The 10,652-nt window shown below is 43.8% G+C and overlaps 1 protein-coding gene across 1 annotated transcript in view; it reads right to left on the reverse strand.

The window, feature by feature from the left end:
- Positions 1-767: 767 nt before the first annotated feature.
- T265_14462 (hypothetical protein) overlaps positions 768-10,652 on the reverse strand; it is a gene marked incomplete at both ends in the record, with an annotated part of 68,160 nt that continues 58,275 nt past the window's right edge. Inside the window, 8 exons of the mRNA XM_009173751.1 lie at positions 768-965; positions 1,513-1,574; positions 2,131-2,286; positions 3,339-3,506; positions 4,030-4,139; positions 6,179-6,307; positions 7,126-7,397; positions 9,121-9,282. Of these exons, the coding sequence (XP_009172015.1) occupies positions 768-965; positions 1,513-1,574; positions 2,131-2,286; positions 3,339-3,506; positions 4,030-4,139; positions 6,179-6,307; positions 7,126-7,397; positions 9,121-9,282 (1,257 nt within the window). The remainder of the gene's footprint in view (positions 966-1,512; positions 1,575-2,130; positions 2,287-3,338; positions 3,507-4,029; positions 4,140-6,178; positions 6,308-7,125; positions 7,398-9,120; positions 9,283-10,652) is intronic.

Consider the following 10,652-nt stretch of genomic DNA (forward strand, 5'->3'; position numbering starts at 1 on the left):
GGCGGCGTTATTACGTCCCCATATCTGATGATATCTGCGCTATTCTTAATGACTACGCACAGTTGGACAAGCTGATTACGCTGATTTACTTGGGCCCGAATCTAAATGTATGCGCCAGAAGTTCCACTTAGGTACAAAATTCAAACCTGTAACAGCTCTTGCATCATATTAAGTTGACGGATTTGACGGCGACCTTTAGTTAGTGCTGACGGCAGTGTGCATCAGTGAAGACTTACGAATTCCACGCGCCATCCTCTTGGGTAACAAGTAATTCTGGGAATTACATGATTATTCGGAGTTGGTAATCTTTATGGTAGGTTGACGAAAAACAAGGAAGTAAAGTTGAGGTTAATGCACAGAAACCATCTGCATTGCCATCTGCTTGGAGGAGACAGATGCTCATTCAGAAGTTGGACTTTTTAGAAAGAGGGGAAAGTCTTGATATGTTGCGTGCCGCGGATACTGCAGAAAGACTTTCACTATGGGTATATATCTATTCGAAGTGATCGCACGTGTTCTGGTTGTACAACAACATAAGAATGAGACTCAACTTTTCATGTTGGACCAATGAGACAACACCGACAAATCCAGTGAAAGGAATACTCATAGCATATCGAAGAAAAGTTGGGTTACACAAGTGATGAGCGGATGGGAAGATAAATGGAGCTGCGAATACGTAACAACAAGAAGGGAGTACAATAAAAGGAGTTTGAAGGAAATTATGCTTCCATATCACCGCGTCCCATGGGAGTGAACAGCGGAAACAATTAGTCTCGCTTTGGTCGCACCGCAGTTCCTCGATAGATAATACCATCATGTCCAGGATCCATGTTCCAGATACCCCAAGAAACACCCCATATGACCAGGATCAGAGCGACACTAGTCCACAACATGATCTGGAACAGTACCGGGTATTCATCGCCCACATCTGGGGCTAAATTTAGCTCGGTAACCACTGCGGGATCCTGAAAGCAAGGGAACAACGTGCTTAGAACTCTAATTAGGTACACGGACTACATGAACGTCGGTAAAAACGCGACGAGCGAATACAAAAAATCTACATTTTGGAAAGAAATTATAAAGGGAGCATGCTCGTATTAAAACTTCACAGACCAGATAACAGTACTGAATACGTCGTTAACGCAGTTCTGACATTCCCAGGAAACCCATTGGAAGTCGGAGGCCGTGCGGGAAAGAATGCTGAGATATCGTCGTGTTATCCATGTCTAGGTAGCAGTAGTCCGAGTGCTGGGAATAAACTAGAACCGCGTACTTTACACTTAACAGCTTAGAACTGGACTTTCAAGTTCTGTCAAGTAACCTAATAAATATAATAGTCATCTCAGTAAAGAATTGGCTACAATCATTCGAAATCGCGCCTCTACTTTTTGTTCGACCAGGGACCGTTAGACACATACAAGATAATTTTCGACGTCAAAATTCCACGGCCGCTTGAACAAAGGCTGGAGCACATATGATTCAAGTATCAACACTGCGGACGGAACGAGCTACTTTATGTGAAGTGCCGCTCTTCTCATCCACATGGTTCATTGACAGGAGGATACAATAAGAGTCTGATGCGTGTCCGAACACCGTAGCTCAAATAGTAGATTTGAACAGAAACTGACCACACTGGCCCTATATGTGAAATTAGGATACGATGCACATATACGCGATAAGTGCAAAGGAAATCAACATCTAAGCAACGCCCGGATAAAACGTAGACATGCGCGTCGAAATTTGGTTCCAGGAATTGTTGATGATCGGAGTCTGGAGTCCGTACTGATGAAGCGAAAACCCATTAATTCTACAACATCCCGAATCTGCTGACGAGGCGGAATGAGCTCCTCAGACCAGTTGACCAAGGGTGTGCAATCACGTTCCGCATAACTGCAGCCATGACAGCATATCGTACTGGTCCCGAGAATGGTGACATCCGCAACACATAATATACATACATAGAAAAACAAATCAGAGAGAAAAGTATCATCATACAGATGGACATGATTTATTTGAGCGAAGTACATTTCATATAAAGTCAAAATCAAGTGATTAAAATATGGTGTAGAAGGTATGCTTTTATAAAAGGTGCGCGCGAGCAGTCAGGAAGGTGTCACCGATGAGAATCACCCCACAAATCTGTAGTACGTTCTAGCTGCAGTTCGATCTGTAGACCGATGGTGGAGTTTGACATGGTGATGATATGTTTTGTAGCCCTTTGATCAGCTGTGGAGCGAGCGGAGTCTAACAATCTCGCAAGGGGAACTTTCTGTCTCCCAAGCTCAGCTAGGTAAAAGAGAGACAGAAAATCAATCAGTGTTAAATTCGAAGAGATCTGTTTGTGAAACATGCTTGCGGGATAAATAAACATCGGTGCAACATCCCAATCTAACCTACTCTGAATAGAGGGTCGTGACGAAGGTTCCAGTACCGTTAGTTTTCACCTGAAGATCAGCACTCATCTGTGATGGTTTGCATGGATCATTCCAAAACACGTGGCTTCTATAGGCGGAAATAGTCAAAAACTTCCATCCAGTTCTTGAAAACCATCCGACACACGCAACCGGAATTTCGGTTCCACGAATATGAAAAAGTCGGTTCAGAAGCTCTCCGCATGCCTCTCCCTGTTTTGTACATCGTACATATTGGGAGAAGTATCCTCAAACATCATACCTGCTGCATCTTCATGACAGTGTGGAATCGACCAGTACCTTTTTAGAATAAAGCGACTATACACCAATGGCTTCAAACAAAATTCAACAGAACCTCATAGTAATGAAGTGGCACCAGTCAACAGAGTCTTTACGCAAAACTAGTCGATTCAGTTCTGTAGAAATATAGGGAATGAGTTACTACAGATAAAATACGTTGAACAGCTCACTCAGACGCGAGATATTCTGTAACAAGGTAGTCAGTCAGAACGCTTCAAGTCAGAAAAATACAATAATTCGCAAATCGCACGATTGTTAACAAGAAGGCCAAGTAAAGCTCTCGTTCATGATATTCTTCGGCTGAATGTGTTGCGCAAAGTTCGCTTCATGTTTCATTTGGTACCACGAGATACAGTACAGTTTGGTGTCCGAATGGGATAAAGAGTTAATGGAAATTCGAGGACCACGCCTATCTGATGAGCCCCAACAAGAGTCTTCAACAAGTGGTGATCTTATTTAGACGGCAACAACTCTATCTAACCGAGAAATCCGCCGCATACCGTTTTCTTAGAAACGTTTACAGGCTAGGTTATAACCTAGGACTTCGAATACACTTTCCAGTGCCATAGGGCTGCAAGTATTGTGATGTGATTGTATGAAGTCTAAAATGAAATTTACGGGACTCACCCTGTGTTGAAATATCATAGGCCCAAATGTTCAAAAAACTGTCGCCTGGACAAACAAAACGAATCCGTACAGGAACTGTTGTGGTAGACAACTGCTGGTCCTGAGAGTACCGGAACGTCTGGCGCGCCTGGTCGTCAACCGCGATTTCGAAGAGAGCATCAAATGCGGCTGGAAGGTGTAAACAAATTGCACGATGGCGAATAAAATGCATACATGATTCAAACAATTCATAAAGACACTCTCTATCTTGAGGTAAGTGTATCAGTATCGGAGGTAACTGGGATAACAGTTACCACGCCCTTCTCCAAGAATAGGGTCTCACCACTCGTGAAGAGAGACGGGTAGTTTATCATGAAGAATAGGGGAAAGAATCGGTTTTCACGAACGGGGAATATTTGAAGTATATTTCGAGGAGGTTGTTCAGACTACTCTTGCCAGCTCGATTCCGGAAATACAGTAAGCTCTTCTGAATAACCCGAAAACGAGATGTTACAGTCCGTCCAAGTGGGTTGCCCAGCTTTTTCTTGCATGTGACAATATTGCTCTATGTGCCCTAACTGCTGACAGATGAAAGAATGACAGCAGGCGTAATCGTATACGGTTCAAGCGATACATGACAATGTTTGCCGCCGATCGACGAGGAATTAGTGAGGGGTGCACCTACGCCTAGTAGGACAGATCAGCTACGTACCAAGGGTACGAAGATTCCAGCTTCTAGAGTTTCGCTCACCAGAAAATGGGAGAATGGGAGACATAGCAGACATTGGAGCTGATGGCACGACCAGGTGGCTAGCACTATAACTGAGAGGAATCAGAGTAGGTACACACTGAAGGCGATAGCTTTGATGAGAGGGTGCCAAATGACTGGGCCTTGTCCGCCAGCCTCAGTAACCACTGATGAATTGAATACCAGGGTCCCCATCCAGGAAGGCGATATTTGTGGACCCGAGTGAGTTTACCGGACAATGTTTTCAGACTTTGTTGCCAGTCCACCTCTCGGTTAATTCCACTCAGCACAGGACTGGACGGAAAGAGGAAACTATAAAGCGCGAGTAAATCACTTGTCGTGGGAGAGCTCCTTTTTCTTAAAACTACCCAGCGTACCTCAGCAATGCGAATCTGATATTGTCAACAGACACGGCTAATGCGTCAGAGAAACCGACGGTTAAACACCGATAGCTTTTCATACATTTTCATACTTTTCTGACCCAAGAAGCACTACCGATCGCAACGTCGTAATAAGCATTCTGCTCTTGACATACACATGGAAAAACATTTTATTATGTTACATAGTTGTCACAAAACCATTTCCAATTCTCACCCTAGCTTGTCGTTTTGAATACATCGATTCAAAGAGAAGAAACGAGCGTGCAATATGTTCTGTGAATCGGACAGGAATCACACACCAAAAAGTATAACTCAGCGGTTTAGGGCTTAAATAAGTCTTTTTCCGCTGAATCCCGCGGCAGTTTCAAGAATTCGTCTTCTCATTCTTCTTCCCACATTTGTTGACTGTCAGTATGAATGGACTCCGAGTCGAACTCAATTTGTCATCAATCATTTCGAAAAAAACATTTGCTAAACTTTTTCTTAGGGCAGACGAATCTTGCTCGCTTTTTAGGTATTCTGAATGCTAATGATCTGAACATGAGTAGAACAAGTAAAAAAGGTGTCTGAATACCGCAGTTGTCCTCGTAAGTAGCTCTTTTTCATTTGTTTGCAGCTTGGTTACAAAACCTGGACGCACCTTCAGCTGGTGTCCACGATTTGGTGACAGATACTGAGAGATATTCCATTTTCACGCCAGCTACAAAATGGGACGTGAGCAAATGAAAGCTCGTTAAAAATGGACAAGTAAAAGATAAAACTGGCAACCGAAAAAGCGCTAAAACAGAGAAGTGGAACAATAAAGTGTGATAAATTCACCGCAATCAAGCTCGTTTATGAATCCTAGTATATGCTGCACCATGATATCGGTCACAGAGCCCTCGAAAAAGTATCTGGCCTCTGAAAGAAACGCACTGCGATCAGGTCGCAGAGTTTAGCTTGCGAAATAGAGCATCACAGCAGTGAAAGAGATTAACTTTTCGCCGTGGTTACGAAAAGGCCAACATAACCAAGCAAACACCAGGTTCCACAATATCGGTTTTAGGACTTGAAAAAAATCCCCCCACTGCTGGTGGTTATGTCCCTTTATTCAGAGAGACTCAATGCCACCAAGATATTTCCTAGGTTGTTGCGAGTTCGCCACAGGTACTTCCTGTCAGTGCAGTTGTCTACCATTATCACTATCGGGGTCAAATAGGAACTAATGCCGTAGTGACAAACATCCCTAGACATGAAATCAGGTTTGAAAAGGGTTGCTATGAGTACGCGATTGAGTAGTTGTGGGGCTCACTCAGTTTGGGTGGGTATTGACTTCGTATTCGCAATACGGGTGGCGACTGACACATAACCTACAATCCCTATATGGTCAACGTCATTGATAGAATGTATTGTTTGTTTGGAATGTATGGTTTATGTGCATTGAGGAAAATCCAAATAAACCAGCTTTCCGGAACAAGGCAGAGAAGAATATAAAGGCTACCAAAGCCATTTACCAGGTGTATAACAAGAATGAAACTACCTTCTGATAAGCTCTACTTGGAAGCTACATTGTATGAATTCCGGTTGGCAGATGCCCATCTCCTTTGATTTTAAGGGTAAGACGATTCTCGACTCCATTTACAAGGCCCGCTTCACAACCAGACATTGACACCAAGAGTAGATGAATATTAAGCAGGATAAGACACCAAGGAAGAGGGCCATACGCCCATAGAACATGCGTCAGCTCAACTAACCAGGGCTCTGTGATGGCGTCGGAAACGATGAATGCCTGGGGCACTTTTGAATGGCCTTCCAGATGTGCGAAATCCATTGATCCCTGAAAAAACAAGACAAAGACAATAAATTGTGGAGAAAGGATGGTTCTATAAATGAAGAACGCAGCGAGTTCTGGAAAATGTAATTCGATGCATGTCTCGTTCTGTGACTGAGGTATATCAAAAGTATCGACCATGTGACGTTTGAATAATAGTTGATGAAACCAACGCGATGTTGTGCATGGCATTTATCAGTTGAAGTGGTTTCTTGAATCACACTATGTAAATTTATCAGCAAAGAAGGACAATAAAACTCCCGTTCACCGGACATCTTTTTGTAGTGACCACGTTTGTCTGGGTTCGGCGTCTTGCGCTCACGGAGTGCGTTCCACCTTAACGGTGACAATGGTCCGGTCAAATGTACTCCCTTTGGTCATCAACCAGATTCTCTATTCCTTAAGATTCAAGATGGACGAACATTGTCCAGCTGTAACATCCTTCCGGTGCCTAGCTGCTATGCACCCCGGAGGAGGTACGAGGGCTGGGATGCTGCCAGGTTGCCCAAGCTTAGACAGGAAGTCGAGAGGCAGAGGTCGGGCTCGAACCATGAACCTTCCGGTCAGTAGATTCGCGCTCTAACCACTTGTGCCATCTCACCTCAGATGAACGAACAACTACCTGATTAATAAGCTTTTCCGGCCCGTGCTATACCGTTCGCATCAGCGAGTGCTATCGAAAGGTTGGTTATATATACAATCAGTCAAGCTGTTATGCTTTTCGTTCGACCCAGTATACCGAGAATGTGCTTTGCTCCCTTTTGTAGTTGCAAGTTTGCAAAACTTTTGTGAGAGTGGCCAAATGAAAGGTCAACAGCTGAATGAGAACAATACATGCTTGTGATCAAATAGTGTGTAACCAACACAAACCTTTCCTTAACGGCTCGAGTTTTCAAACGTATCAGGGGCTCGTTTGGATTGTTCCTAGAGAATAGCGAGAATACGGGTTGCAGTGGAGTTAAAAAAGAAGGAGCGCGCACGAGGTGAGTGCCCGGTGAAGCCACATCCAACGAAGATTGTGAAGAACGAAGACGCCCGTGCAAATCGGTCGGATCAGATTCGGTTGGCGATAAAACGGAAAGACTTCTGAATAGCTTATCAACTTGAACGTTGCTAATGGAAGTGCCAGCAGACACGACAACCTTAAAAAAGAAAATGAATATTTGGAAAACATATGAAGCTAGCGTACTGAGAAATAGAGCTTCAATGTTGCATGCATACAAGCAGAGTTGTAATCGATTTACAAAATTGCATTTGAGTCTTTTTTTCTCATTGTAAACACTAACTTGCGCCTCTGTACCGTCCCGGGAATGAAGCATACAGGATCCTAGCGTCGAGTCAACTAAGCATCGAATTGATGGGTATACTCAACGGTAAGTTTGCTATCTTTGCTCATACAGGAGCGAGTAAATGAGAAAAAACAGAGATATTGGAAGATTCAACTCTGCCGGTTCGATAATTTGATCATCAGTGAGCAGTTCACGGTACTTTTGAGGTGTGTTCAGCCGATGGACCAATGTTCGAATTTTGAAGGTTAACACTTAGAGCAAAAGATCCATCGGCATTCAAATATGGCTGATGAAATGGCGAAGAGTTGAGCTATTCCCCCATCAGCAACTACCACAAATAACAACATTTCGAGTACCAGTTATTTTTTAGGAAGTGAACATACTGGCCTAAACCTTGATTGAAATCCACTACCTTAGCTAATCAAGTGTAACCGCTTAAAAGTCAAGGGATCTCTGGTTGCACATATCATCGAGGAAAGCTGGCTGTCAGCGACAGCAGCTGCCTTGCATTCACTCGGACATTTCAGGGTGTGCTGATCAGCGCAGTTACCGGCTGGTGCCCTCAATAGGCAAGAAACAGTTTGGAATGATGCTTGCGATGCTCCGTTTAGGCTTAGAGCAGACCCGCTATGACAGATCCTCAGCTGCCGTCGCAGCGCGCATGGAATCATTCCCTCACAAAACTTTAAAGTAACACTTTATGTCATCCATGTGGACAAAAGGGGCTAATACTCAGCCCAGAACTTCAAACGGCAACAGTTCTTTGAGACTCAAACCCGTCTACTACTTATTCTCAATAGAGTATGAGTGGAACTGGTCAGATGCATATTAGACAAGCTTTCCTCATCGAGATTTTATTCTGGAAGTGAAGCAAATCTGTGGTGAAAAGCAAAGAAACACTGTACATTTGCTTCATCTTTATTGAGTATCATCAGCGGCGCACCTCACAAAACTCGTCTCCAACCTGCGACCTCCCGATTAGTAGTTTGAACACTTAACCAGTTGGCTAATCATCAGTGTTAAATTCACACTTAGATGCGGCGCCACTCATCCTCCGATGACCGAATCCATGACGTATTCAGATGTGTTGACTGGCTCGTCAACCGACGACCCTTTTGATGGTAGTTTTACCTGTCGGGTGAGTTTTATTCTTCCTCTGAGCTAAGCCCTTGAATCAAAAGCCTGACCACAATGGACCGGCGGCTAGCGTTGTACTAACGGTGTTATCTGATGTGTTCAAATGCAAACTGAAGGGAATGATCAACCTGGTAGGAGAATCTATGTAGATGTTGTACTGGCATTCTCAAGTAAACCTCAAAGGGCTGCTGAGGTTGTCGAAAAATCTCACCGAGATAAGGTTCAGTCCCGTCGAGGCAGTAATGTTAAGGTAGACGAGCAACATTTAGGTAATATGGGAACACAAAGGAAGGAGAAATTAAGGTGATATAGTTCACCATTTGAGAACACGCTCTATGCTACTTTAAGCCTGTTTAAGAAGCTTTCGCGATTACTCAAAAGTCGCAAGCAGTATGAATCGAATCACTATCAAAAGAAATGTGTACAGCGCGTAACTAACCTCGCCAAGAGCTATCGGTTGTCGATAGACCTTCAGTGTCACATTTGACCCAAAAAATACCGACGGGAATTCGAACGACCGCCCCACAAGAGGAGGGTTAGGGACGGCGAGTAGCAGGTGAGAATCAAACAGAAAAGCGACGAGTTCTCGATTGGACTTCGGCTGAAAGTAGTAGAAGGATGTCGTTTGCAGTGAACATTCTCAAAAATGTCTGCAGTAAAGTAAATTCCTCCTAGCTGGGAGCTAACAGCAAGCGCACTGACAGCCTCGTTGAAAGCCGGTATATATATATATATATATATATATATATATATACGTTGAAGGTTTCATGCTTCAAAGCTGTAAAAGTATACATCGTGAATTGGACGCATTTGCGGAGTGGACACGGAGGACTACGGGACCGTATCATTTGGTAGGCTGCTAACATCCTCTTAGGACTATAGCACCACGCGACAAAAGGACGTCACTGAATATATCATAATAAAATTGATGCGTGATGCCAAGTGTAACACGGGTAATGCATTGGTGAGATCTAAATTGTCAAGTGGCCTCGCGAAGATATTGGATGCAATAGCAAGCAGCTATTAAACCAGCCAACATAAGCGAAGTTTCAAGAGTTTATGTACCGATAGTTTGTCCATTACAATACCACAATCATTGAAAGTTCAGTGAAGCAGGATCAGCAGCCACGTCAGGATCAACCACATAGGGTACCAAGACTGGTTGCAATAATGATGCATTTTTCGTTTCCTGATCAGCAATAAGCATGTAGCCACTGTAGCATCAGTCAGATGCATTAGCTCCGGTGGCCCAAAAACGGACAAAGAATGAATAATAAGCTAAAAGGAGCCAAGAAATCTAATGGTAGGTAGATGGGTAATTTCATAAGGACTACTTCACAGCATTGAAACAAATCTCTGGAGTATCCCAAATACATCCATATCGCTCAGGCTGTCTGAAACCTCCACAGGCCTGAATATATATTTGATGCTTACAAGGCACGACTGTCAATAGTATTTAACAACCCATCCGTTCACCACCACTCTTGGCAGCTACCTCAATTCGCTGTAAGAATGGACTTTCCCAATGCACTTTCGAAGATCGAACTCTGAAGATCGACAAATAAACAGTAGAGCGGAACGACTGTCAGGGAAACAGAATTACATGAAGAAATGTTCAAGATGAGTAGACCAACATTGGAAAACGAAGTTTTCGTCTGCGCTGCATACTGTGAGAGACAAAAAGGGATTCAAAAAATCATTCAGCTGTAGCACCCTTTCGGTGCCTATCTGTCATGCCACACGAAGGAGGCACGAGGGCTGGGGTACTGCCAGGTTGCCTAAGCCTAGACAGGGGGAGTCGAAAGGCAGAGGTCAGGTTCGAACCACGGACCTTCCGGTCGGTAAATTCGCGCTCTAACCACTTGGTACATCTTGTTTCAAAAGAGTTCAGGTCGCTTCAAGCATACCAATGTTCGAGAGAAGGCGAAGCCGACCGAAAACGAACAAATATTGCGAAATGGAAATGCATGA

The sequence above is a fragment of the Opisthorchis viverrini genome, assembly GCF_000715545.1.
Source record: "Opisthorchis viverrini unplaced genomic scaffold opera_v5_200, whole genome shotgun sequence".
NCBI lineage: Eukaryota > Metazoa > Platyhelminthes > Trematoda > Opisthorchiida > Opisthorchiidae > Opisthorchis > Opisthorchis viverrini.